The sequence below is a fragment of the Ceratina calcarata genome, unplaced genomic scaffold, assembly GCF_001652005.2.
Source record: "Ceratina calcarata isolate Rehan_Ccalc_2016 unplaced genomic scaffold, ASM165200v1 scaffold97.2, whole genome shotgun sequence".
In the NCBI taxonomy this organism is placed as follows: Eukaryota; Metazoa; Arthropoda; class Insecta; order Hymenoptera; family Apidae; genus Ceratina; species Ceratina calcarata.
In genome coordinates this window covers 570,883-598,755 of record NW_017181113.1, presented here as the reverse complement: position 1 = coordinate 598,755, position 27,873 = coordinate 570,883, and the positions used below count along the sequence as shown (strand labels likewise).

Genomic DNA, 27,873 nt, shown 5'->3' with positions numbered 1-27,873 from the left:
TCCGCTTGCTCCGTCACCTTCGGGTAGGGATTCAATTTTCGCTCCACGGTTTAGAATTCACTCGTAAACATTTACGAACATATTTTCGGGTAGAAAAGGGTTATCGAAGGATAAATATTTAATTGCTATTAAATAGTTGATTTGAATAATTGGGACATATATTTTATAAATAGTTTCTTCTTTACTTAGAGCAGTAACGGTTCTACGTAATACGTTTTCCCAATAATCTAAATTCGCGCGTCCCTGTTTCGAAGATTAATCGGATTCCGGTTTCTCTTCGCACATCCGCGAGGAGATAGATGAACGTTGGATCTATCGCCACGCGCCTAAGGTTTTCTCCTTTGGTTAGGCGCGAATGTGTGTCGAGGCAGGGCGTACGATCGTTCGCAGGCTCGTCGACACCGTTACCGCCGGTGAACATCCTTCTGCGTCCGATAACGAGAAGATCCGATCGATGTGTCCGGATACTTTCTCCTCCCGCGACGAATTTCTCTTCGGATCCGCCGACGAGTAGTATCCGAAACGGAACCAGGCCACGAATTTTCGATCGAACAGGGAAGAAACGTATCGCAACCGTGGGAACGAAAAATAACCGGTCGGAGAGAAATTCTACTTCGGCTCTTTTTACAACTCCGTTATCCGTCTGTACGACGACGTACAAATATTGGAAGTCGGTACCGGTCGATCGAACAGCGCGTTCGCGTGGTTCAGTTTTCATGCCCGGTGCACGTGTCGATTTTTTCCGATTCACCAGGATCGGAAGAATTGGGTCAGCGAGTGATCTCTCTTCCTCTGTCGCGGTGTCGTACCCGAAATTGAAAGTTGATCACCCGGGGGGCCTCGAGAGAGATTCTTTCTCTCTGGGTGTCCCTTATCGAAACGATCATCTTCTTGCCGATCCGTCCTGCCCAATCGAACAGGAGAAAGCGAGTAACGGGAAAAGGAGGACGCTTATTTGAATGAAAGATGCTTCGCGTATCTCCTGCTCCCAGTAGTTTTCCCCGCGTTCCGGTCATCACAGACACCTCCGAAAGTTTGCCTGTATTTTTAAAATATCAAAACTTGTTTTTTAATAAACATTCTCGACCCCACTTTTTATCGTTTATTCGTAATTATACGATCGTTCGAAACTCCTGCAATATCCATAAATAAACATCTGTGCGTTCAAATAGTTTCAGATATGAATCTCTTAATGAAGATACGACATGCAAAATGCACTATTAATGTGATTTGATTACGAGAGATATTCGATAGGAGGTTAAAGAATATTTCGCAATGAAATTGATTAGCTTCGATCGTAAATGTTTCCGAAGCAAATGCGGTCGTATGGGATTAAATTCCTAGATATCGTCACACCTAGCGTCAAAGTCCCGCTAAGTTCCACAAACCGGAGCGGCAGGAACGTTGACACGGCGAATACGAGACATTCGGCATATTTTCTGGTATCGAATTAACAGAGATGTTTCATCAATCGATAATTGTACTTAACGCGTTCTGCAAAATCATTCAATCTATTCGATATCGATGATAATGACTCATCGTTTGAAATCTTATAACGATTAACAAGCTTCTAATTGAAGAAGACTATGATTACTATAAATAGTAAATGGACCAAAAATTAATCGAAAAGTAACTGATGTGATAAATGATTCTAATGTATCGTGCATTCTGTGAAATTGAATATCTTCCTATAGACTCTTCATTATAATTTAATTACAATTCCGAAGCTGACGTATAAAAAGACGATAATAGATAACGAGTGATACATACGTATCTGTCATTACTAATTACAGATAACGTCGTATCAACCTGCGATTCTAATTACATCTATTACGAAAAAACAATTTTACACAAAATAGAAAAAGAGCCCCTTTTATTTTTATACAATTTATTTTGCACATGGATAAATATTTAATCTTCCCGTGTGGTACACTGCAGCGTGGCAATAAGTGAAACATTATTACAAAATCAAAGAGGCTTGAATTAATTGTTTACTGAGGATTATAATAAAAGAAGTAACACACGTTAAAAAAACACAATAAATATTTATTTATACAAGTGGAAAACATAACATTATTGTACAATTCGCGTGGCGACAGTCGCCAGACAATAAATTAATCATAAATTAACCGAGAAATAGGTAATAGAGAGAAATAGAAGAACGGAGAGAGACAGGGAGGGAGAGAGATGCAACAGTCTGTTCTAGTTCGTCGTTGGCTGTTTTCTGTGTCGCTGGGAGCGTCGTGTGCGTACGTCGATTATGATCGTGATTCGATTTCGTAACGTGAATACGATTTCGCGGATTTCTTCGTCAGTAGCCATTCGGATATAATCTGTCACTAACAAATAATATTCCGTCACGAGTCTCTGTCAGTGGTCAAGTCCGCAGTCGAGAAACGAAGGTGGGAAAGGGAAGGTTAACGATACAAAAGGCTGGAAGACAGTAAACCTAATGCCATGAACGTGCTGGCAAGACTCGGTTGAATCCGGTGTCCGGTGTCAAGTACTATTAACTTGAATTCACAGGCTGTTGCACGTCGGAATCACTTTGCGTGCGCCGAATAAGCCAAATCGTGGGCATCGGTCTGGCCGGCGCTGGGACCTTGACCGTGGAAACTCCTTGCCCAGCCGCTGGAGTAGCTGTCGCCGTGGCCGTGCTCCACGTGACTGGAGCTGTGATGAGGGTGAGCGACCACCTCGTAGGTCACGTGCTTCTGATGCGAGAACAGTTTCTTCAGGCCGATTATACCGGCCAGGAGTAGAGCGATCTTTGAAAGCAGCAAAGCTTTGCCGACCAGCAATGCGAGGGCTTTGAAAGCCAGACCGCCGATCAAGCCCAGTTTCAACACCGCGGCAGCGATCAACGGGCCCATGTTGTTATTTTTCTTCCCGCGGCCTGAAACACAGATGTCGCCTGATATCGCTTTCCTCGGGAGCAAATATGAACGCGGGAACTTTCTCGGGTAGTAAAGTCTGTCGAGGCGTAACCGAAGCTTGGGAGATTCGCGTTCGAGTCGGATGAACGTGACGGAGAGTAAAAGCGGATGTCAACCTAACGACGGCCGGCTAAAGGCGAGGCCTTTGTTTTTCTTTGAAAAGCTTAAGTAAAAGTCCCTTTCGCTGACAATGTCGTGACTCATTGTTAGGAAGGAACGGAACCGAGTCGATGCTAATTGAATTAATTATGACCGGTTTTCGACCTTCCTATACTTTCAATTGAAAATTGAATCAAATAAAGAACTACCTTCCTGTACAGGAACATTGTCCGCCCTCTCGATAGACAAGCCGAGATTCAGCGAACCGTTCTCGTCCTCGGAAGCCGACACGACGACGTCGTCTTCGGGGAGAATCCTCCATTTGATGCTCCTCGACTTGACGAATGCGTATACCTTGCTCGCGACGAGGTCGAGCACTTCGGACTCGTCGTTTTTGCTCCTGCCAGCTTCGAACGTGAACACCTCCTCGGACGCTTGGCTTGTTTTTCTGATCTCGATGTCGTCGGTCAGCTCGATCGACGCCTTCTTCAGCAGCTTGTTCATGTACGTGACCAGCTTCAGCATCACGCAGCTACTGACGTCGTTCTGCGAGCACTTGGTGTTCAATTTGCGCAGCAACTCTTCCTCGTACTTGGCCCGATCCGTTAGCGTCACGGACTGCTGCTCGATGACGCTTATCTTGTCGAGCTTTTCTAACGGGGTCGCCAGGCACATGGCCAGACACGAGATCGACAGGAATAACAGAATCGTCTTCATCTTGCGTGTCTCTGTGAAAGAATTCTTCAATGTACAAACGTAAAACTGCACGTGGGCGCCTGGAATCTGTATTATAATTCTTGCACTTGTGTCGTACAATCAAACGAGGTTGACTCCGAACACGCATGAAACTTCACACAGATTATAAAAAAAGTCAGTTAAAAAAAAGACAATATTCTTAAATGTTTTTTTTAATTTAGTAGAATTGTGACGTTTGGTTAAATATGGTAATTAAATAAATCTTGACACTGTTTCGAAATCTGCACAAATAATTAGTACGAATGAGCTACGCACCGAAATTGTAATCCTCTGAATCTGGTAACGGAAGCTGCGTACGAAGAGGAAGACGGCAACCGTTGCTCTGTTCCTTCCTGTCTTAGGTAATCCGTCCCTCGGCCGGATGTTCCTGGTAACCACCCAATGCGTGGATCGAGCGTAGCGAGTATTCTGAACCCGCGATCTCGCCCCGGCCAGCTTATATACCGACTTAGCCAGATCTCCGGGCAAAGGTGCGAGAATACGCTTGGTGCACGAGGCAAGCTGCGACGCCGTGGTCACGGGGGCGGGTTTGCGCCCACTTTTGCCTTGGATACGATCCCGGCTGGCTGACTGGTCGTCCGGGACCACATGGTGATGGCGGTACCGATGCGGATGGTGATAGCTACGGTGGTGGTGGCGATGGGATGCTCGCCGCGGTTGCCTCCTTCTACGATATCCTGCGTGCTCGATCTCGTGCTGAAAAGAGCACCGACCCCAGATGCTTCGAGATGGTGATGGGATCCGCGAAACTGGTTCCTCCTTTGCCGGACGCCTCTTGTCCCGGTGTTGCGCCCCGTCTACGTCGACGGACGGTTTGTTGCCGTTTTACCCACACGCGGACGACCGGATTCCCGGACCGGACCGGACCATTCACGGCTCACCGCGAGAACCGTGTCACGGATGTGGAGCACGCACCACGACTGCCCACTCGCAATTACATGTACACAACGCGAATAAATCGAATCGTCATTATTTCTATTAAAACCCTCCCCTAATCAGGACTCATCGAGGAACTTGTTGCCAAGGGTTGTTCCGACTCAATATTGCCTAAGCTGTATTTGGATTTCAAATTGAGTATGGATCGTGCCGACACTCGAAGGATTCAATTCAATTTAAGGCTTCGTCTATTACGGGAAATGACTTCTAGAATGGATAACGTCGAACAGACAGCCGATAGTGGCAACTGAAATCAGAACTCGTGGAGGATTCATCGATACCATTTCACGGACTCTTTACTCAGATAATTTGCTAGTCGCTCATTTTTCTCTTCCCCATTTTCCAGACTTTTCCTCATGATTCGTTTTAATTGTAATTACAGACAAAAAACGAACAATAAACAAAGGAACGGTACTCGCGTGGAAGCGTGTATGTAGGAGGGCGCGAATCGAGGTGAAAAACCCTCTACTCTAAGAAGCGACGAGCCACAGGTTGTATAGTACGCTCGTAAAGAAAGTAAATATCGCGTGCCGTAACAAGGAACAATTACGCCAGAAAGAAGGCGTGCGAGCGACCAAGCGTGCCAAGTTCGAGCCAAGCCGCAATGCCGACGTGAATCTGTTCTCGTACTACGTTTAATGAGGAAATAATTGTTCCACGCGTGGAACCGACTATCTAAATCCTATAAGAAAAGAGTATTCGATTCCATCTCATGTACCGAGTCGCAGAAATGCCGGTAGAAGAAGAGAACTAGAATTCACGTCCCCAATGATTGGAGAACAGTAGGTCGTTTTTGAGATTGTCACGTCGAAATGACAGAGTGGAATCATCGAGATCGGAGCAACCACGGTTGGAAACAATATTTGTCCGTCATTCTTCACTCGAGATTTAAAATATATTCTAAATAATTTATTCTTAAGACGTTAAATTAGAGTAGCAAGGGTAGCGCAGTCGTTCCAATTTTTTCTGTCGGACGCCGCGGTCCGCTGAAAATTCGGACACGCCGTCCGAAACGAGCGGAGACCTAAACCAGTCGCGACGAGGCGAAAGCCCGGGATCGGCAAAACGGGCGTCCAGCGCTGAAAAAACAAGGAAAAGTATGCCGCCTCGGAATCGTATACGGTAACCGATTATTCGACCCCTGGCTTGATCTCACGGTGCCCGGAAGGTGTTTTGGCACGATACGCGGGACCGTTATGTCGAATTCCGATTCGCCAGCGAGTCATCCTCTAAACAACGCGCATGACATTCGCTAATTTCAACGAGGATCTTGAATCCTTGCAACGGAACGATGGCAGATGCATTGATATTGAAAATACAAGTTGCAGCGTAACTAGATTGTATGCTTACGTCCCGATTACATTAGAATCTGGATTAGGATTCCATCGGCGCGATGCGAAGTAACATTAATTAACGATTTTGTTTGTTTGCCCAACACGAATACCTGTTACGGCATTCTGAATACAAACGAGTGTATATTCAGCTTTCTATCGGTGCATCTGCATCTCGTTTATTTACTATACTAAATTCCGTCATACATCCCGTCTATTAGAAACTTAACTAATGGACCAGAAGAGGAGACATATCATGCAGCTTTCATACTTGATTTCCATTCATCTAGCTCGGACGTACGTGTATGCGAGTGGCGTGTATAACGCAACACGAACCGTTCTCCGTCTAATACACTGTACCGATAGAAATTGAGCTTGTCATCCGTTAGAGCGTGAAACCAAAAACGGCAAAATCAAAACGGCCACGTGCGGATTCCTCGATTTGCATTACTCGAACGCCTCTGATATCTACCTACCTACCTACCTACCTACCTAGGGTAGCGCAGTCGTTCCAATTTTTTCTGTCGGACGCCGCGGTCCGCTGAAAATTCGGACACGCCGTCCGAAACGAGCGGAGACCTAAACCAGTCGCGACGAGGCGAAAGCCCGGGATCGGCAAAACGGGCGTCCAGCGCTGAAAAAACAAGGAAAAGTATGCCGCCTCGGAATCGTATACGGTAACCGATTATTCGACCCCTGGCTTGATCTCACGGTGCCCGGAAGGTGTTTTGGCACGATACGCGGGACCGTTATGTCGAATTCCGATTCGCCAGCGAGTCATCCTCTAAACAACGCGCATGACATTCGCTAATTTCAACGAGGATCTTGAATCCTTGCAACGGAACGATGGCAGATGCATTGATATTGAAAATACAAGTTGCAGCGTAACTAGATTGTATGCTTACGTCCCGATTACATTAGAATCTGGATTAGGATTCCATCGGCGCGATGCGAAGTAACATTAATTAACGATTTTGTTTGTTTGCCCAACACGAATACCTGTTACGGCATTCTGAATACAAACGAGTGTATATTCAGCTTTCTATCGGTGCATCTGCATCTCGTTTATTTACTATACTAAATTCCGTCATACATCCCGTCTATTAGAAACTTAACTAATGGACCAGAAGAGGAGACATATCATGCAGCTTTCATACTTGATTTCCATTCATCTAGCTCGGACGTACGTGTATGCGAGTGGCGTGTATAACGCAACACGAACCGTTCTCCGTCTAATACACTGTACCGATAGAAATTGAGCTTGTCATCCGTTAGAGCGTGAAACCAAAAACGGCAAAATCAAAACGGCCACGTGCGGATTCCTCGATTTGCATTACTCGAACGCCTCTGATATCTACCTACCTACCTACCTACCTACCTACCTGTTTCATTAACTTTCTCCTGGGTAACCTTGTTCCCTCATTTTTTTTCCCTTCGCGCGATACCGTTCGCATTCGCGTTCCTATCGGCGCGGCGATTTAGCGCAGTTTCGTTGCGCGGCACGAAACATCGCCCCGTCCAAGTCGAATCCATATCAAGGCCATCAGCGACCTTCATTCCGAACAGTTAATATCGATCGAGTATGCCGCGAGCCGTCGCCTCTCTCCGTTAATGGCCGCCCCTGCTTGTTTAAAAGTGAAACTACGACCGATTTCGCGCGTTTAGACAGTCGCGCGACTAGGAACGTGTTTGCCCCGCTTCTTAACCAAAAGAACCAGCGCACGGCTGTGAGACGTTGCCGCAACCTTAAATTATATTTTGCAGAATAATTAGTACCTGTCGCTATCGTTAAAATTCATAAACGGCGAGGCTCGTCTCTATTATAGGAATTAGTCGTGTACTTAATTCGCGTGCAACATTTTGTTGTGAGACTCGATGTTACAAATTGTTTCTGCGTTTTCCGTACACTGGCAACGACTTCCTGTGTTTAAGCCGAATGAGGTCACTTGGTCAACGGGTCCGTTTCATCGGATTCTCTGGATCGCGAGTGAGAATTACGTCGAACCGGTTGCTGGTCTCCTTGCCTGCACCTGGCGGACGAGACACGGAGCAGCACGGTTGATCCTCGCGACGAGATTTTCACGCGATGCCAATTCCGCTCGGAACGTCGAGCGTCGCGCGAAGAAAGGGGGTATCGCGAGAACGACTATCTAAAATCTACGCGGAAAATGTAGACACTCATCCCTAAGAGGCTAGTTGTTTGATCAATGGAAATCTACTGGCTTTCCACTAATAGTTTTACAAAAGAATCAATGACAGAAATTCCGTTAACGTAGAAATTGACGTCGCGAATTTAAATTGCTAATCTTGCTGCCTCTTTTAGAAGTAACGGAGTTAGTCTCAAGTATTGGAAATTGATATTATAAGGATAATATTTTATTTGACTTATGCGAGCGATTTGAAGGATAATCAATGCCTCGAACGTTTCAGGTATTTACAGCACATATTGACCCCATTTTTCCTTGACTTTCGGTTTGGAAACGATGACAAGTGAGAGAAATGTAGAAAAATAATCAACAGAGCTGAAATATTTATACAGAAAACTGCTTTCGACTTTTCCATATTCCATAATTCAATACAGCAAAATATCTAATTGTCCAATAAAATAACTGCGGAGTTTTAGCATTTGGACGATGAATAAAAAGAAAATAATTCATCAAATCTTGAACGCTGTCTTTAATAATATAACAAAATCAAAAGAGATTTATATTTTACATCTCTTTTAGGTTTTGCATCGATTATGTTTTTCTGTGTTCTACTTATGAAGATGAAATCGTAGGTAGTTATCGCATTCTCTTCTCCGTCAATCCAGTTTCAGTTTCATTAGATAATCGCTAAAAAAAAGTATATTGATACGAAAGCGTAGATGATGTAATTGAAATCCTGTGAAAGTTCGTTCATTTTGCTAGTAATGAGACATGGGTTGTAGGGCAAAGGGTGAAAAAGGAAAAGACGATTTGACACGTAAACTTAAAATTCTGAAATATTTATACATTACAAAATAAATTAATCATAGCAAACGTACCAGGAGATTCATATATACTAAAAACTCCACAAATCATTATCTACACGCACACATAAAAATATAATATATACATAATTTAACTATGCAAAAAATTATGCTTATGTAAAGATTTATCTCATTTCGATGAATGAAAATGTACGAAGAGAGCACTTATTTTACATACAGAATCCCAAAATGTGAAAATGTTCCAAATACTTCTCAAGCTTCAGGATTCTGATACGACGACAGACTATAGAAATATGAATACAATGTATAGTTTTATATCCTTAAAATAAAAGAGAGCTAATAAAATTGAAACGAACTAAGATTTACGATTTGTACTCTTGATAGCCTCGATAAGCAAGGTCCTGCCCGAAGGACACATCCCTGTTATAGCCTCCTGCGTATTCAGATCCGTGATGAATGTCCTGTTCATAGGGATAACTGTTTTCCTTGTAATATGGATAAGCGATGCCGCTTTGACTGTACACCGGTGGATGATAATTCTGCGTCAATGGTTTGTACAGTTTGAAAAAGCCGATCAGACCAGGGATGACGATTGCCAGGAAACCGAGGAATTTCTTGAATGAAGCTAGACCCAAAATCAGTGGCAGGAACAGAAGCAATTTCAGCTTGAACAGCTTCAATACTATCAGCATTGGTATAAGAAGCCTCTTCAGTTGATGGCGAGCTATTGAAAGAAATGATAATGTTTCACTGTCATGCTATAGACTGAAAATATTATTGAAAATATATCGCGTACAGAAGAGAGTATCTTTTTTATCTTCGAGCGTGTCGATCTCGTCAGCGATTTCGTCTAAAAACCGAGGAGCGTAGACTTGATTCTCTCCAGCTTCTTCCGATGGGATGTGAAGTTCAATGGCAACGGTTTTTACAAACTTCTCTGCCTTTCTCAGGGCGAATTTCATCAGCTGATCCCATTCGGAGTCACTGGACCTATGACAGAGGTAACTATGCAAAAAATTATGCTTATGTAAAGATTTATCTCATTTCGATGAATGAAAATGTACGAAGAGAGCACTTATTTTACATACAGAATCCCAAAATGTGAAAATGTTCCAAATACTTCTCAAGCTTCAGGATTCTGATACGACGACAGACTATAGAAATATGAATACAATGTATAGTTTTATATCCTTAAAATAAAAGAGAGCTAATAAAATTGAAACGAACTAAGATTTACGATTTGTACTCTTGATAGCCTCGATAAGCAAGGTCCTGCCCGAAGGACACATCCCTGTTATAGCCTCCTGCGTATTCAGATCCGTGATGAATGTCCTGTTCATAGGGATAACTGTTTTCCTTGTAATATGGATAAGCGATGCCGCTTTGACTGTACACCGGTGGATGATAATTCTGCGTCAATGGTTTGTACAGTTTGAAAAAGCCGATCAGACCAGGGATGACGATTGCCAGGAAACCGAGGAATTTCTTGAATGAAGCTAGACCCAAAATCAGTGGCAGGAACAGAAGCAATTTCAGCTTGAACAGCTTCAATACTATCAGCATTGGTATAAGAAGCCTCTTCAGTTGATGGCGAGCTATTGAAAGAAATGATAATGTTTCACTGTCATGCTATAGACTGAAAATATTATTGAAAATATATCGCGTACAGAAGAGAGTATCTTTTTTATCTTCGAGCGTGTCGATCTCGTCAGCGATTTCGTCTAAAAACCGAGGAGCGTAGACTTGATTCTCTCCAGCTTCTTCCGATGGGATGTGAAGTTCAATGGCAACGGTTTTTACAAACTTCTCTGCCTTTCTCAGGGCGAATTTCATCAGCTGATCCCATTCGGAGTCACTGGACCTATGACAGAGGTTCAGTCGATAAAAAATATTTATAATATTGATGATAAAAACACAGTTGGTCGGAGACAGAACGAGTCATACCTCGCTTCGCTGGAATACTCGTACGGCTGACGATTCACTTCCTGCACGATGTCCCTAGACATTCTGACGACTTTTACGTGATCGTTCAAATCGTAGCGAGGGTGGTCGAAGAAGTCGGAGAAGTAACTCAAAGCCTGGGACTTGAAACATTCCGCCAGATCACCGTTCAGACAGCCCTGGTTCGTTTTCGCCATGTACGGATCTACATTCCGCCCTGTGCCTAAACCGATCCAGTCGAAAAGTCCTTTCCCCTGACGGGTTTTATTGAAGTTCGCCGATTCCTGCACTGGTTGCAGTACCTGACTCTCTGTAATTGTAAACCATGCGTGAAACATCATTACAGAACATTGACTGTTCGAGTGGCAAGTTTGAATTTGAAATGTCTTACCGCGGGCCTCGACTGGTTCACCGGAACTTCCATCCTCGAAGGTGACCGAGAAGCAAGGTACCAACTGCACCAGCGACAGCACCAGACAGTGGGTTACCAACGATTGCACTACCTGCATGGCTTATCACTCTGGTGGCTCTGGTTGCACCTGCAGTCACGTTGCATTATCGACACCGTCGCTTCGTTAACATTATTTAAACAATATCCTTCTGAACGAGGTAAAACAAGGAAAGAATCGAAACCAAACGAACCGTTATCGACTGATATCAAAAGTCCCGTTTCGCGTTCTGTCAAAAGCAGCTGTATCAGAGCACTTACTGCCGGAGAAAGGAAAAGAGAGAAAGGTGAAGATGTTCGACTGACTCTTACCCGTGCCGATAAGACTCCGTCAAGTGACGGGATTCCACATTTCGTTTCACAATTCGTATGGAAAAAACGGCGCCGTATCGTGATTCACTAACCGTGCTCGAGCGGTCTCTGACAGAGACCAACGTTCGATCATAACCGCCGCGGTGGATTCCCAAGTGCCGTTAACTGGACGGACCAATCGAGCGTCCGGGTTCAAAAGAACCGGGTCTCCGTAACCTTGTATTCCGGTCGCGCGTCCATGGAGTTCGTAACGCCGATCACGCACGCTCTTCGATCAGTGAACCACGAATTTTCCGTTTCAATCCAATTACAATATTTACTTGTTCAACGATTACGAAAATCCTACACTTCTTTAAAGTCAATTTTTACTATGTTTCAATCGTTTTTTAATTACTTCGCAAACCCTAAGAGTTCAAGCTTGTCTACTTGTTGAATTTAAATACTTAGATGTTCCAATTGTACGTGATATCAATAGAAATCATTTTTCATTCACTGAATTAATTGTTTCAGCAACAGAAGTTCACTGATAAATGGACTAACTAATAATTCTCACCTTCTTATTGGGATCCGGATGAGAATCAAGGGGAATAGCACCGAGGGAATGAACTCGGCGTAATGCGCCGCATCCGCTCGATCGTTCCATCTGTATTTATACGACATGACCGAAGCGGTGTTCGTAGCGGGTGGAGCGAGGGGGGAAGCGAGGATTCGTGGAGAAAAAGATGCGTAAAAATCGAGAGTGAAAGTAGCCAGCCGGACATAGGACCGGAACCAGGTAGTTTTGAACAAAGACGGACGAACAGGAGCGACGAACGTGGCTGAGTATGTCGGACTTTCCTTCGTAATCTGGACGATCGAGCGTGCGTCATCGCGTCATCGCGGCCTACTCCTTTCGTTTTCTCTCGCGTCCAACACGCGTCTATTCCGCATAAGTGTAGGCGAGGCGGCCCTTTCTTGGAACAACGAGTAAAACATCTTTTCGTTTCGAAAACGAAATTTCACCGTAGCCGGAATAACAAGTTTCTAGTTATTACAGTTTAACATCTTCGAGCGTGTTTCATAAGAGGGAGAAAAGGTCGCGTTCACAGCGTTTTATTTGGCGCACTGTACAAGAACTGCGTCGACTGGCAATAGGTCATCTGTCTGACACTAATAAATAAATTAAAATTAGACGATAATTGCCGCGAGAGCGTCTCGCCTCGCGCAATCGGATATATTAATAAATTAACAGCCGCGGTAGTTTTCGGGACAATAAATAAATAAGTTGAAGCTCGCGGAGCATGGGGCGACGCTTAAATTGAAAAAAGTGTCGCACTCCCAAGTCCCGCGTTGTGCGATTATTCGCCATGTCGTTGAAATTAAATCGCTAAATCAGTGTTCGTTCGGGGAAACTCAAAGCGTCGACGATATACGTATTTCGTACGTATAAATCACGATGCAATGATTTTCTTTGCCATACTTAACGTTCCAAAACATCTCAAGATGTCCGCGTGACGAACAGCCAACTTGCTGTACTTCAAACATGAGTTTAAATTCTGAGGGAGTTTGAAACATTACGAGTCGATGGCAGAGGATCGAGTGAAGTCGAGTCTAAAATTGTGAGCCCAAGTACACAATCATCGTTGAGTTATGCGTGCCTGTAGCCACGAATAATTCGTGAGACCTACATTTATCGACAGTAAGTCGGTTATTGCGCAAGAGTATTTTGAGCGTCTACGTGAATACAGCTCTCGTGTACCGTTAGCGCAGCCAAAGCTACGAATTATAATTATCCGTTTCTCTTTTAATCTTCTGGCCGTCGCACAACAGGCCGGAATCGTTCCGCGTTTCATTATTGTCTCTCATCTCACTCGGCCCACTAAACAGACATAATTATTTCGGTACGAAGGAATGCGGTACGAGGATACAGAGCCAGCGGACTTTGAGCCCGTCCGAATACTCTGAATAGCAAGGAACCTGAAAATTTATGTAACGAGGCTTAGCGCAACGCTGCGCCGCAAAGACTTGGATGCGAAGTGAGTTGAATGCGCGGAGACTCCAATTCCCGCATGGGAAGGTAGCTTCAAGCTGCACAAGCGAGTCCGAGGTTCCGTCCTATGCGTGCATTGGAATCTCCACGCTTGCGGCGAGTACCTTTGATCCGCGGAGACTTCGACGCATGTATAGGAAGACACTTCGCATTCCACGCGGAATCTCTACGTATGTCATACCGTATCGGATTCACGTTTGACGAATCTTCCTGATTCTGAGATCTCTAAAAAGCGTTTCTTTTGTTACATACTATACACCGAAGTAGCGAAACGAACATTCGCCATAAGTGAACCGTGATCGGATCAGTCGTCGAAACTCCCGAAAAACAGTTTGCTGGACTTCAGAAATCTTGCATTCCTCGTACCTGCATAATCCGAGTACTTATACATAGTCAGTGAATCGCTTCACTCGAATCCGGTAAAAACACACACACGAAGTCTCCGATTCCGAATAGCTCGAACTTTCACAGACAGTCTCAGGATGAAATCCTCGCTGTTTCTTACAACTTTCTCGCGTGGACGAGTTTGTCGATGTCCTGGTACGTGGCCAGCATCGCCTGATTCTGGCGCAGAGTCTGATCCTCCCGCGCGGTCGCGCAGTTCACGTACGCGTCCTCGCATTTCACGCCGTCCTGCCCGTCCTTCGCGGCCTTCATGTACCGGAAGAACCTCAGCACGTCGGGATTGTCACTGCTGGGTCTTCTCAGCTCGTTCAGCTCCCTCGACAGCTGCGCTGAAACCAGATTCGAGTACGGGGCGTACCTCGCCGGGCTCCGATACATCGCGCACACCGCGTACTCCCTGCAACCTTCCGTCGTGTGTCCTAAACGAGAGAACACCGCGTCTAACCGGGACAATAGGGGCGAGTAGAAGGGGTCGTAGTTTGTTAACAGCAGTGAACTCGTTGGAATTTCGTGAAACACCTGTGAACAAGATTATCATTAGATATCATGAGAATATTCGAGTGGTCTTTGGAGATAATTTAGACATCACCTTGAAATCTTGTTTCTTGTGGAGTCCATGGGCAGCCACGTGCCTGGTGTAATAACGATCGGCAACAGCATTCGCGTGAGTTAATTTGTGATCGACGTACGAGTACCTCGATGCGATTTCGGGACTCTTCTGGGACTGCATCATACTCTCGTCGTACATCGCGGAGGCAGGCAACGTTCCTACAGGCTGCCGCGTTAAGTAGTCGTCGTTGTACAGATCGGACAGAGAATTGTCTTTGAAGTCGAAGTTCTCTTCCGGCTGGGCGGTGGTGTGCGACGTCTGTGCGAACGACGAGACTCCTGCTGAAACAATCGATCAATGTTTATTCTTGCATGTCGGATTATTCAAGGTTTTGAATAATTGTTTTACAATTGTGCATATTTATATTATATTGAATTTAGAGTTGACACGTACCTTTGCCGACGATATTACCGATACTTCCGATGATGCTGGGTAGGAAAAGTGCCAGGAGGACACTTTTAATGATCTGGACACCGAAAATGAGAGGTAGCAGCAGCTTCTTCAGGCCAAACGCTAGAAAACCAAGTCCGAATCCTGTTAAAAAGGTACTCTTTCCCTGAAAGATGGCTGAAAGCAAAAGTACCAGCGAATTAAAGCCTTGCGGTTAGTCCTGTAAGCCATGCTGCTGCCAGCATATTACACATATCTCTCATTCTCTCTCTTTATCTCTCGCCTCTCCTCATCGTCAGAGTTACTCCAAATCGGCAGACGATACGAACTCGCTGAAAATATGCATGTGGTAAAACCAATTTCAAATGGTGATTGCCGATGCTTCGTTTAAATTCTGTCAATCAGCGGTGAGTAAGCTGCCAAATGTTTTTTAGCAATTTTGAGCGATAGCCAAATTGGTGATGGGTGAAAAATTCGTTACGCGATTGTTCGTGCACCTTTCTTCCCGATTTTACTTTCCAAAAAGCGTGATCGGGCCTCGATTACAGTATTAATCCACTTGGAGCGAACCTGATTTCTTCGGATTCAACCGAAGGAAAGTAGTTCTCTCTAGCTGCCAACTCTTCGCACTCGTGTTTCTTGTTTCGTTAAAAAACCGCGCCTACTATCTCGGACATCGTCCTGATCCGCTAAGTAAAAGGAGTTTTCAAGAGCAAGATATACGCGCCTTTCATCGCAACTATAATCGAGGCCCAGTTCCAGCAGCTCGAGCACGCTTCCAGGCGATGCGAGTACAAAACACACAGCGAGAAGCGATCGCGATCGGTCAGCGTGCAACCCCGTCCACAGTAGAGATCTCTATTTCACGTGTATTTAAATACACGAATCCAGCGTCGAACAATTTCCAACGTACATCCTGAATATTCATAAACTTAAAATTTCTTGCGATTATTAAGAAATATAGACGTTTGAAAACACGTTAGAAATCGTGATCTCTGACTATAGGATCGGCGAAACGCGCGAGCCGCGCGATTATTATGAAAGCGTGACACGAACACGTCCTCTCCCGTGGACTCACCGTTGAAGAAGGTTCTAGCTTTTCTACCGGGTATTAAATCCTGGCTCAGACGTATCTTTACTACGTGTTCTCTGGCGTACCGCCGGAATTTATCGAGTAGGCTTGAGTCCGGTCGCACGTCGTTACCTTTTTCGTTCCTCCTAGCGACGACCTCCTGCTTTCTTACGATCTGCACCGTGTCGGTCACGTTGTACTCGTCGATCCTAGACAGCGTGTCCAACAGATCGGACATGTCCTTTCCGAAGCAGGGTCCATCCTTCTCGTCATCCTGGCACACGATCGTTCCCAAAGGAGACTCTGTCGCATTTTCCATTTGCGTCGCTTCGATTTGGTACTCAGACTTGTCATCCGTCTGTATCATTTGATTGATGTTCATGTCGAGTTTGCTCGGTTTGTCCGGCATATCATGCGGATGCTGTTGCCCCAGTAACTCTTCCTCACCGGTGAACGATACCTCGTTCTCTATCGAGTCTACCAGCGTCGTTCGGCGACTGGTCTCGTTCAAGGCCGCCACGTGGTTCTTGACCCCGACCGCCGTTCGCGGCCACAGCCACGCGACCGTCAACATCACCAAGATCGCACCGCCTCTCGATTCGCCCATCTTTCCTGTCTGTGAACTCCTCACGGTCACGGCCTCTCGATTCCTCCTCTTGCTTTCCCTCTGTCTCTGTCTCTCGCTCTCTTTCTCTTAGCTAACTACGGTTACCGAAAGATAAATGCATCTCGATCCGTGACGGTCGGTCAGTGTCACCTGAAATAATAAAAGCAACACGACCTCGTACAACGGATCTCTGAATGAAGGGTGGGGACCCGTCCGATCCAGAAACGCCGGAAAGCACGCGACGTCGTCGAGACGTTCATCAATTGCAAACAATTTCAGCGATCTTTTTGTTACTCGAGATCCGGTTGAACAAAATTTTCAACAATTCACACTGTCTACTCACTGTCACGACATGTAGATGACATCGACCACTGTGATCTCGCTCGATCTCCGACTCTCTTCCTTTCTAAACGTATAGAAATCTTTAGAACAGTACAGTTGCTGAAACTCGGATGAACGATTTGTAGGGAAAGAAGAGTCGAAACGCTGGAATCGTGCACGACGGTCGACTCGATACTGGCGAGTCTTCGTAGGATCGGCTGGACTGATCCAATCTGGGTTACCCGGCCATCCGTTTGTCCGTCCCTCTGTCCGTGCCTTTCCACCTTTCCTCTCTTCCACGTTCGTCCATTCGTCGGTTCCGCTCCCGCCGGTCGGCGAACGCATCTCTTCTCTCTTCACGGTGGCACCGTGATACCGACGCGACTCCACGCATGCCGGTCGTCGTCCTCTGATACGAATTCGGCGTGGATCCAACGATCGTCGAACCGATTTCACCGGTTGGAATTTCGATTGATGGCGCTCGATCTTCTACCCCTCCTCTTCTCACTCTTTCAAGCATTTGGTGCATCGAACACTTTCATACTTGCGTAATAGTAATAATACCTATTTATTCCCTGACATTAGTCTATGATATCTATGTATCTATGTACTTAACCATTTACATAGACTCTGAAGACTATTGAAAGCACGCGATGTATAGAAACGTAAATGAGCCACTTGTATGAGCGTAGCGTTCGTCAGGTGCGAAGAGAATTTCCTAACCGAATTCGCGACAATAGACAATTAGGCAAACAGAGGATGGAAAATCGTTCGAGCTCCGTATGCGTGCGTGTCGAGTGTCGTTACACCGCCGACATGAATATCGAAAGATATTTTCAAGTGGTCATCCAAGTAGGCCGCTAGTCCGGTTTCGACTTTTATTTCCTGTCGAAAAGATCGCGCGGGGAGCAAGCAGATAAGGCAAGGCGCCGCTGGGACAAGCGGAAGCCGCGAGCGTCTTCCCCGTCGCGGATCAGCCTCTCCACTTCTACTCCCATAGACAAATGTCAATGTTAACTAACGACGTTAATCATGGGAGAAGAAGAGTGTCCGAAGAGGCGGAGTGGTCACCAGCCTGAGAGAGCATCGTACTCTTTTACGGGCCGATTTCACTGGTCGCTGCGTCCCAAATTCACGGACGGTTCGGTGATTCCACGAAATCCTCGTGTCACCTCGACATTTCACCTGCGCCGAAGGAAAATTCGATTCGACACGCGATCAGGCTGACAAATCGTAACGTGGGATCAACGATGGCTGGCTTTAGTTGTAGAAATTCCGAGAATTTTTCCAGCATACATTAATACCCGAAATACAAATGATTAGTAGTGGACTTCAAGACTGGATATATTTTATAGACTCTCTCCAGTTTCTTAGAACTGGAAATTTAGGCGGGCCACTAACCTTACGACGAATCTCCAATTAATGAATAACAGACAGAAAATGAATAATTCAAGGGATTCTAAAATGTGATCGAGATAACAAGATAAACACGACTCAAGGAAGAATCTCGTTATCATTAGGTCAATGATACATTTAGGTTGCGGAAAATAGTTATCTGTTTATCCGCCTCGAAGCAAAATTAGCACCTGGATCCGAGAGAAGAAGCTCCAAAAAATGAGAGCGAAGCTGACTGGTTTTAGAAAGTGCGCCATCGTAGCCTGCGGTCTTCTGTGTAGCAATACGCACGTAAATCTTCCATAAGCGTACCCTTAAAAAAAATTGGAGTACTTCTTATGCTGTAACAATGTTCCAGGTGCAATTCTATTCCTGGTAAGAGTTCCCATTTCAAGTAATTACGATTTAATTCCTTTCCTGCCAAAGTATCCTGTATCAGAACTGATCATCTCTTTTTACTTGGACCATCCTGATAGCATTTTGCAATTCGTTTTAAACGTACATATTCTACATATTTAGACATGCGTCTCGACAAATTCGAGCAAGTTTGAACCTTGAACATCCGTCTTGGTTTATCGATTTAGGGATCGATACGAAACGCGAAATATATCGAGCATCGGGAATACGCATCGCGGTATGCCGTTATGTTAATGCTGCGTTCGCGACCCGTTCTAACGTTCAAACGTAACGGTTGAATTATGGCGGTCGTAGGCTGCGTGTCGGCTACGTCTCGCGCCGATCGTTCTGCCCCTGATCATTGTCATTGAGCACGGTGGATGGTTAACCCATTTGCATCCGTAACGCATATTCCATTTTCCCGGTCGTTATCATCGCAACGCGTGCGTCTACAGTAAGTCAGAGACTAATCTGCGCATCCCCGATGGTTATCTCATTGTCAGCCACTTACAATCTTTAGGGAGAGACAAGCTTTGTTCTCTGTTATGAATAAATACAAGCCTAGTCCTATTTTCAGATTTTTGTAGAAAGACGTACATACGTAATGAAGTACTTTAAGAAGAGAATATTCATTAGTGAAAACAAGAATATTCGGATAAGGAAGAGTTCGCCCCGTTTGGGACGAAGGCAATCACCTCACGTTCTCCAGGAACTCGTCCGGGTTCGATAACGGTCTACCGATTCTGGCTGCGTGTGGGTTATCAGAATCGTTGTGGCATTCACCGCACACGTACATAGAATATATTTCGTATAGAGAAACGCGCGTTACGCCGCGCCACTCCCCGCCCCGCCGGTGCGCCCACCCAAATCTGTCAGTAGGTCATTTGCGTCAGAGTCAGCCGCGCCTCTTCCAGTTTCCAATCGATCGACCTTGACCGCTGCTGCGCCGGTTACGATGAATTCGATTCGAAGAGTGATACCAGTGAAAAGAACTGGCAAGTCGTGAAGGGAAATGATTTGTTTTTAATCATGGTACAAAAAATGATTTATTGATTAGTCAGTAGATACACGGTATGCAAAATTCGAGACAAGACGAACTCTTACCGTTTACTGTTTTCCGAGCTCAGAGCTCGGAGTCAGAAGTCACTGTCTCATGTCGAAATTATAGTAAGGCACAATAACCACGTACATAGTTATTTCTTCGCGAATAAGAAACCTGTTCTTATCTTCATTTTCTCAAGCCCACGAATCTGCATGCTGCTTAAATAATAGCTCGCGCATTTTGAAACCGTGCAAATTACAACCACCCTTATAATTCCAATATAAGGTATTTCCCGATCTACCTACATTCGCTGCATTTAAAACATTCTCTATGAACTTTAAAAATTCTCTATAAACGGCTACGATCGACGATCAGTCGTTTGTTCTCGAGGCAATGAGCCGCATGCTCGTTTCGCGATCTCCGCTATTATCGTCCCGGAAATGACCGGCGTTGACATCACGCGAGGCGCTCTTGTTCGGGAATTCCGACGGATGTACGGTACACTCGCGTATATGCGAGAATATCCGACACGAACGACGTCCGAGGATCGCGTGCCGCGAACGCTAGCGATGCGCGATTCAAAAGCGTCGAACGCTCGTGACTTTCGATGCACGCGTCGCGTCGCCTCGTTTACCAATATTCTAACGGTGATCGTCGATCGTCGTTTCTCGCGATAATGATCACTAAACGAGGCATGGCCTCGAACTTTCGTCGCCGTGTTCTCCTTAGGATTAGGGCGGTCAAGTAGGAAACGGGATAAGAGAGCTGCTAGGTGCGAAAGTTGCTAATTTTCTAGAGAGGAAAATAAACAGAGCACAATCGTCGTTCCTCTGTTTAACCGCGATGGCAAGTACGAAAATTTGTTTCGCCGTCTGTCTTGGTCGTTGGCATTATCCATAGGGGTTACGGTAGCCGTAGTAGTTCATGTAAGGCAGGCCAGCGTGATAATCGTTCCTGTGAGCCCAGGCTTCGTCCTGCTGACCGTATCCTGAAATCCGAAATTATTTAGAATTACGTAATTGGAACTACCAAAACGATGGTCGACGCGAGCAGTCTATCGTGCCCGTTTCATTCGAGTGACGTTAAAAACTATCCGTGCCTCGTATAATGTACTATTACTGAAACTATTATCATCGACGAATCGTCGTGCTCGAAATATCAATTTCTCGTTGCGTAACTGTAGTCGATCGACGCTGACATTTCACATCATCGTGCAACGGATTCAAGGTTCTCGATCGATATTTCACGGTCGCTTGCTCATCTCTACGATCGCGTTTCGTAACTAACGTAATTTTCGTAATTTCCGAAATAACGAAGCGTAACGTTCGTGTTCTGGTTTATCGTACCTGTCGACGGGTAGTCGACGGGTGCCTCGGCGGCCGTGGCCCACATATGATGGGGCTGAGGTTGCTGATGGGGTTGCGGCACCTTGCAGATCTTCAGGTGAGCCAATATAGAAGGTAAAACGAGCGAACCGAGAACCAACAGCTTCTTGATGAAGTGGACACCGAGGAAAATTGGCAAGAGTAATAGTTTCAACTTCAACAGATTTAGGAGGATCAGAATGGGAATGATCAAGGATTTCTTCTTCTTGAAAATTCTCCATTCATCTGTTCATAGAAAATTTTATTAGACTCAAGCTATTTGTTGAGTTGTTAGATTTAGCGAATTACCATCGGGCTTTTTTCTGGTTTGCAGTTGAGTGAACTCGTCCTCGTCCATGACCATGGGCACGGTTCCGAAACTCCTCGACGAGACAGGATTCTCGACGGTGTAGACGAGAGCACGTTTGGTTATTAAGTCCTCGAATATGTCCCTGAGAAAGTTCAAGGTTTCGATCGCGCCGCTCTTGAACACCCGCAGCTGAGGCAATTTCGGAAGCACCGGCTGGTGAACCATCGAGGGGATCCTCACTATGCGAATCGGTCCGTAATTGAATTCCTGACGATAGATTTCATTGAATGAAAGAACGGCGAAAGGGGAGTGCGATTTATCCTGATTAAAAAGTAAAAGCTTAGGAAAGTGACGCGGATATTAGCAACACGAACGCGAGGATGATAATGACAGTACGTCGAGGGAATTCGTCACGCTGAGTTTCAGTTAGCTACACGCACCGCGCACGGATACTCCCATCGAGGACAAAGCAGTTTACGGAAAAGATTTGCTCGCTCTCGCGGGTTTATTTCAGTGAAACACATTTTGAATTATTATAGTACGTGAAACGGATTCTTACGGACCCGAAACCTTGTGTAATCGTTAAGAATTTAAAAATTCGACCCCCTACCTTCTCCCTCGCTACGTCTTCCAGCCACCTGGCTAGTCTGTACTTTCCGCAGGTGGTGAAGTCCTTCTGCGAGTCGCAATCCGCGAGACATTTTTCAACGAACGTCCTGTTATCGAAAGTCTCGGCCCGTGTTCTCTCCGGGAAATTATAGAAAATCACCAACAGAATGGAACACGTGATCGCGAACCAACTACTCGAATCGCACTTCATGATTCTCCAATTCTCAAGTCCTAGTCCGACTATGGGAGACACCGGGTCACCGATTTTAATTACGACTACGAATTTCGACTTTCCATGATTCTGTGATCAAATTTTTTCAAATTTAATTGAGGATACACCGCGAACACCACGCCTCCGTGCATGCAGTCTCCGGGAATGCGAGATTACGTCGACAAGCTCACTGGCAGTGGTTGCATGGTATCTTGACCATTTATACGTGATGCATTTAGGTCGGTGGGGGTACCGGTCCATGGCTTAGATAACGCGTAGAGACTGGAGCTTGATTCAGCGCGGTGCGAATATCTGTCGCGCTTGGAGAACCTGGAGAACGCGAACAGTGGAGAACGGCGCGTACTCTCATTCAAGCTGGAGTTCCAAGCAATCTTGTAACACGAGAATCAACAAAGTCTGCTTCTCAATTCAAAAGCCTCTTCAGACTCGTTTTATGCAAATTTTATGTACACGTGGTTATAACAGGAATCATTACGCCCACGTGTTTCGCCTTAGAAAATGAAATAAATTGAAACAGCGAACGTATTCGTCATGCATCAATTAAGAAAATGCATGTGATTGACCTTAACCTTATCCCCGGATCGGTTCTTACTTTTTACTAACGGAATTAAACAACTGCACTAAACGATATTCAGTGTACTTATAATAAAGTACAAATATCATTGTACTAGATCGCAGTATCATTAACGATTCAACGTTGAATGATTCCTTACGCATTTTTGCAGGATAAAATTAAAATGAAATCACGATTAAATCATTTTTCATAAAAAAAATACGTAGTTGTTATTTTAAAACATTCTTTATTTAATTGGAAGGCAGCAGGTAACATAGTTTTCTTAAGAGAATTCACGTTACTACCTGCGTGCAAAAAGTATTCTAGTAAAAAGATGAAAGTACGGAAGGGGTATTAAAAAATTGTGATCTGCTTAGCGTTCTCTCGACTCCCCTTGCAGATGTTGCTTCGTCATTTTACCAAAGCTTACGATCAATCATCTGTGTTCGTAGGTCGATCGCTGGCATAAATTTTCGTCGATGCCACGAGGCACGAGGCTGAATATAGTATCTCGATGCGTAAGAATGTATTACTTTCTTCAAAGCCCAATGCGTTCCAAGCTCGTCGCAGTTCGAGCCTACGTATCTAGCCCATAGGTCTGACACAGTTCGCGTCGCACTGTTCGCTTTTCGTCGATTCTTCTATTAGTCTCGAGTCCCGAGATTTTTCAGATTAGAACAGGAATCAGTGCGACGTTCAGAAACCTTAGGTCTTCGGCCTCAGACGGTGCGCGACGTATGATTCTATTTTCAGTCAGTCGATCGGCACACTTCGACTTATCACTGCAAACAAGGACTCTCCTGGAAATGTGTAATTACAATTATAACTAACTGACTGCACTTTCGAAACTGAGGTCACAAGGAAGACTGATTTACGATCATATTCCACTCTCTTATCAAAGGTTTTTATCATCTCGCTTCATATAGATAGCAAGTTCCACTTTGGAAAAGCGTATCCGTTATTTTTCTAACGTCAACGTATCAATAAGTATGAAAAGAAAAAGAATGCTAGAGTTACGCGATTTTATTTGCATTTCTCACTGACACACGCATGCCTCGCTGTTTTTCGTGTAGCTAACTTTGTGCAATCTCCTAGATAAGATCTGTGATCGATCCTTGCCTCGCTGCCAACGATCTTTGATAGAGTTTAAGGTCGCGCGATTCAATTAAGGAGATCGAGGTCCCGAATATTTCTGGCCTGGGAACATCGATATGGATCTCCAAAGAGGAAACAAACATCTGTTGGCTCATTCCTCTGATGAAAAGATTTCGTAGAACTAAAAGAAGAACAGAATATTATGTTCAAGTATTCCTTGATGAACAGCTTATTTGTATCAGTTTTCTAAAAGTGTAATTGATGGTGGTAGTTGTGGTAGGGGACAGATCGTGAAAAATATACATAGAGAAAATATGTATAACTCTGTAGAGGCGACTAGATTAAAACCAGATATCGATGCCTGGAAGGCGAAATCCGCGTGCATCGTCCAGCCTGTTTACCCTAATCATACGACTGACCCAGTTGTCGATGTAATCGACAGGATATGAATCGGCGCATCACACCCGATCTAGATACAGGTAGATCTGGTAAAAATGCAGAACCCTTCCTTTACTTTTTACGTTCAGAACCGGTAAACTCTCGGTGACTGACACTCTGTCGCGTCTTCGCACGCGGATATTACGTGAAATCGTTGATCGATAAAACTCTTAACGAATAGGAAAAATGATCTTAAGGTAGTCATCACCTAACTGTACACTATTCGAAATAATCACGAAACTTTCAGCAAAATTAATTAAGCACCTGATAGGTACTTTTGCCGAAATTTCAGTGCATTTTATCACATAGTTTCTGAGTTATGCTTAATCAAAGTTGACTAATGAAAAATGATGAATATGAAAGAAGAAGTCAGTGATCAGAAATTGTTACTTGAACAAACACAGATTAGGTCATTTACATTAGTTCATAAAATTGTATAACGAGTTTCATTCGTTATCGAGTATTTATTACAATGAATGTGTTACAGGAGTTAAGTAACAGAGATAATAAGGCGATCACGATCGGGCGGTTGGTATTAAACCGAGAAAGTATCGGCAGCGAGCGTGAACCCTTTCTTTCACTCGATAATAGTGTAATAGCAAATGTTGCATCGTCGCGCGTGATTCAGACGTGGGCAGCGCGAGAACGGGAACGTTATAGTTCTGGTCATTTTACAGAAAATCATACGTCCGACATCACGATAGCTGCTGCTGAATAAACGTGAGCGCGTTTCACGCTTTGCGAGACAGCCGCACATTAACTTATCGAGCATCAGTTGTTAGAGTCAAAAGTTGACGTACCTCCGAAGCGAAGTAAACAATGCAAAACGCGTTCCACATTTCGCGGACTGAATAGAAATTTCTAATTTGAAAACGGAAAAATTCGAGAGACAATACACAGTTTTCTGACGTAATTGGGCCTGCGTCGCTTTGCATAATTCGCGAATAATTTCATTGTTCCGCGGACTCTCGTTAGAGCAGCAAGTGGAGGGTATGTCAGACGGCATTTACGGTTCGCTTATCGTCCCCACATTCGGTGAACTCTATTCTGCATGCAAGAAGGCCTCCTGGACCCGGAACGCCGTGCAATCTACTCAGAGACTCACTGGAACGCTTCTGTTAAAGGATTACCGCGCAATATGCATCGTTATCGAATTATCAACTCGTCCTAAGTCACTTCATGCTTGTCCACCGAGAGGAATCGCACAGTTCAAATTTTGTAGGTATACAAATTAAATTACAATACATAATGTCGATAAAATGTAAGATTTAAATCGATTAACAATTGGTATAATATAGTAAGAAATTATTATATTATATTATTCATAGAATTGTAGCATGGCTGTGTATGTAATTTTTGGCTAATAAAAATCTACTATCTAAACTCGAGAATTACTGAACGAGCCGTGAAACCTGCAGTTGCATCAGAAGAACTGCTCGTAAACGCAGGATCCGTTTCCCCATCGACGGACACTGAATACTGCGTTGCGAAAAATCGCCAACGCCCTGAATACCTCGATTTTCGATAAAGAAACCGATTTGAAAAACGAGCAATCGATCAGTACCTCGAAACAAAAGTTACCAAGGCGTGTCATAGATATTTGCGATCGCAATATAAATATAATCGCGCGCGTCGAGTTTCGCCGGGAAAATTAGCAACGACTCGCGAAACGTTGGTACGCAGCCGTAAGCGCGTAATGAAATAAGTAAACTGGAGTGTCCGCGTGCGGAAGAACGCGCGTCGCGAGCGTCGTGCCTTTCGTTTTCGGTTTCGGATGCGTGTGCGCGTGTACCGCATAAGTGGGCCATCATGTGAACGTAAACGGCCAGCCGAATAAGTAACGTACAGCGTTTCTGGGATGATTAAAAGAAACAATGTACCTACGGGACAACTGCATCTGTCGCGACGTCCATCGTCGATGACCCCGTTCAGTCTCCCGGTGAAGAGTATGAATTACGACGTGTAAATCGTCTCGCTCGTAAATACAGATAGCTTGCGCGACACGCTATAAATGATAGAATAACGAGAAATAAACGTACCCCTTTGACATACGATCGTACAAATTGCATAAAAATCATATCTCTACGAGCCATCGGTTGAAAGAAGTACACAGGGATTTAAATTATTACGGTACTTGGCTATTCTGTGTCATTTTATTTATAGCTATTATATCCGCGAGTGAAATGGAATGCAGCAGGATTAACTATCAGTAACCGGTATTAAGTTGACATTATGCGCTTGTTTATTATATTTTACATTAATGAGGGAAACGTGCGCGGATTTGAAAGGCCACGGAAGTGGAGCACCCGTGTACGTAATTAGTAATCAAAGAAAATCGAGCATTTGGCAAAATTTATCCGTAGAGAACGTGCAGCGTTCAATTTGGAACAAAATTCGCAGCGATCGAATGTGTTTGATAATTACGAGCTTATGTGGTACATTAAGAAGTTTATTTTAGAAAGTTCACTAATCGGTCTTAGCTGATCTTTGCATTCGAAAAAGTTTCATTAATGTGGAAGCTTGTAACAAGGTTAAATCCGTGTCAATATTTGCATCTATATTACTAATAGTCGCCGCTGTGTTCTGTGAAAATATAATCGACACGTTCGATTTTGAATAAATTAAATATAGATAAAAATTGTAGCTATGCTTGTTCAGCGCTTCAGAGATACGAAAGACGTGTTATGGTTTTAAATAAATTAAATTATAGACGAAAATTGTAACTCTGCTTGTTCAGCGCTTCAGAGATACGAAAGACGTGTTATGGTTTTAAATAAATTAAATTATAGACGAAAATTGTAACTCTGCTTGTTCAGCGCTTCAGAGATACGAAAGACGTGTTATGGTTTTAAATAAATTAAATTATAGACGAAAATTGTAACTCTGCTTGTTCAGCGCTTCAGAGATACGAAAGACGTGTTATGGTTTTAAATAAATTAAATTATAGACGAAAATTGTAACTCTGCTTGTTCAGCGCTTTAGAGATACGAGAGGCGTATTATGATTTTCTTTCGATCAATAGATTTCCAAATAGAGTTTTCCACGTGGCATTGACATCGTCGAGTGACGCGTAATGGCTTAGGGGAAATTATTGATCGTACGGTAACGTACACCTGAATGACGTTGACCTACGAGATTATTATTCACACTTGAAGAGAATAATTCAATAATGAGGTTCTACTTGCATATCGATTAAGCAAGAAGCATTTGCATTCGCAATGGAGTTGGACAATCCAGAACTTGAAGTATGACATACATTCGCCTGTTTATCAATA

At 44.3% G+C, this 27,873-nt stretch overlaps 5 protein-coding genes across 5 annotated transcripts; all 5 read right to left on the bottom strand.

The window, feature by feature from the left end:
• Positions 1-2,066: 2,066 nt before the first annotated feature.
• On the bottom strand, positions 2,067-4,173 carry LOC108631802 (uncharacterized). Its single transcript, XM_018035966.2, has 3 exons — positions 4,047-4,173; positions 3,245-3,763; positions 2,067-2,896 (listed from the first exon to the last, which is right to left on the bottom strand). The coding sequence occupies exons 2-3, from the start codon at positions 3,750-3,752 to the stop codon at positions 2,544-2,546; spliced, it is 861 nt and encodes a 286-aa protein (XP_017891455.1). The 5' UTR covers positions 3,753-3,763; positions 4,047-4,173; the 3' UTR covers positions 2,067-2,543.
• A 5,014-nt stretch (positions 4,174-9,187) lies between these two features.
• On the bottom strand, positions 9,188-10,024 carry LOC108631800 (uncharacterized; the record flags this gene model as incomplete). Its single annotated transcript, XM_018035965.2, has 2 exons — positions 9,188-9,753; positions 9,826-10,024. Coding segments are annotated over 2 exons (561 nt in total), but the record flags the coding sequence as incomplete, so codon positions are not given.
• A 34-nt stretch (positions 10,025-10,058) lies between these two features.
• Osi2 (DUF1676 domain-containing protein Osi2) lies at positions 10,059-11,479 on the bottom strand. Its single transcript, XM_018036019.2, has 4 exons — positions 11,362-11,479; positions 10,974-11,280; positions 10,697-10,890; positions 10,059-10,624 (listed from the first exon to the last, which is right to left on the bottom strand). The coding sequence occupies exons 1-4, from the start codon at positions 11,477-11,479 to the stop codon at positions 10,263-10,265; spliced, it is 981 nt and encodes a 326-aa protein (XP_017891508.1). The 3' UTR covers positions 10,059-10,262.
• A 2,781-nt stretch (positions 11,480-14,260) lies between these two features.
• Osi24 (Protein) lies at positions 14,261-16,843 on the bottom strand. Its single transcript, XM_026819192.1, has 4 exons — positions 16,243-16,843; positions 15,168-15,287; positions 14,754-15,052; positions 14,261-14,683 (listed from the first exon to the last, which is right to left on the bottom strand). Exons 1-4 carry the CDS (start codon positions 16,841-16,843, stop codon positions 14,261-14,263), a joined length of 1,443 nt encoding a protein of 480 aa, XP_026674993.1.
• A 3,147-nt stretch (positions 16,844-19,990) lies between these two features.
• On the bottom strand, positions 19,991-27,334 carry LOC108631798 (uncharacterized). The gene is made up of 4 exons (XM_026819195.1): positions 22,282-27,334; positions 21,671-21,938; positions 21,344-21,607; positions 19,991-20,985 (listed from the first exon to the last, which is right to left on the bottom strand). Exons 1-4 carry the CDS (start codon positions 22,489-22,491, stop codon positions 20,888-20,890), a joined length of 840 nt encoding a protein of 279 aa, XP_026674996.1. The 5' UTR covers positions 22,492-27,334; the 3' UTR covers positions 19,991-20,887.
• Positions 27,335-27,873: the final 539 nt, after the last annotated feature.

Coding starts and splice junctions, on each gene's coding strand:
- LOC108631798 (XM_026819195.1), bottom strand. CDS start 22,491: ATGAAGTGCGATTCGAGTAGTTGGTTCGCGATCACGTGTTCCATTCTG. Junction 21,608..21,670: donor AACCAGAAAAAAGCCCGATG/GTAATTCGCTAA, acceptor TTCTATGAACAG/ATGAATGGAGAATTTTCAAG. Junction 20,986..21,343: donor CGTCGACTACCCGTCGACAG/GTACGATAAACC, acceptor TTCGGATTTCAG/GATACGGTCAGCAGGACGAA.
- LOC108631802 (XM_018035966.2), bottom strand. CDS start 3,752: ATGAAGACGATTCTGTTATTCCTGTCGATCTCGTGTCTGGCCATGTGC. Junction 2,897..3,244: donor CAATGTTCCTGTACAGGAAG/GTAGTTCTTTAT, acceptor TCTGTGTTTCAG/GCCGCGGGAAGAAAAATAAC.
- Osi2 (XM_018036019.2), bottom strand. CDS start 11,479: ATGCAGGTAGTGCAATCGTTGGTAACCCACTGTCTGGTGCTGTCGCTG. Junction 11,281..11,361: donor TGAACCAGTCGAGGCCCGCG/GTAAGACATTTC, acceptor TTACAATTACAG/AGAGTCAGGTACTGCAACCA. Junction 10,891..10,973: donor GAGTATTCCAGCGAAGCGAG/GTATGACTCGTT, acceptor CCTCTGTCATAG/GTCCAGTGACTCCGAATGGG.
- Osi24 (XM_026819192.1), bottom strand. CDS start 16,843: ATGGGCGAATCGAGAGGCGGTGCGATCTTGGTGATGTTGACGGTCGCG. Junction 15,053..15,167: donor CGGTAATATCGTCGGCAAAG/GTACGTGTCAAC, acceptor TTGTTTCAGCAG/GAGTCTCGTCGTTCGCACAG. Junction 14,684..14,753: donor ACAAGAAACAAGATTTCAAG/GTGATGTCTAAA, acceptor TCTTGTTCACAG/GTGTTTCACGAAATTCCAAC.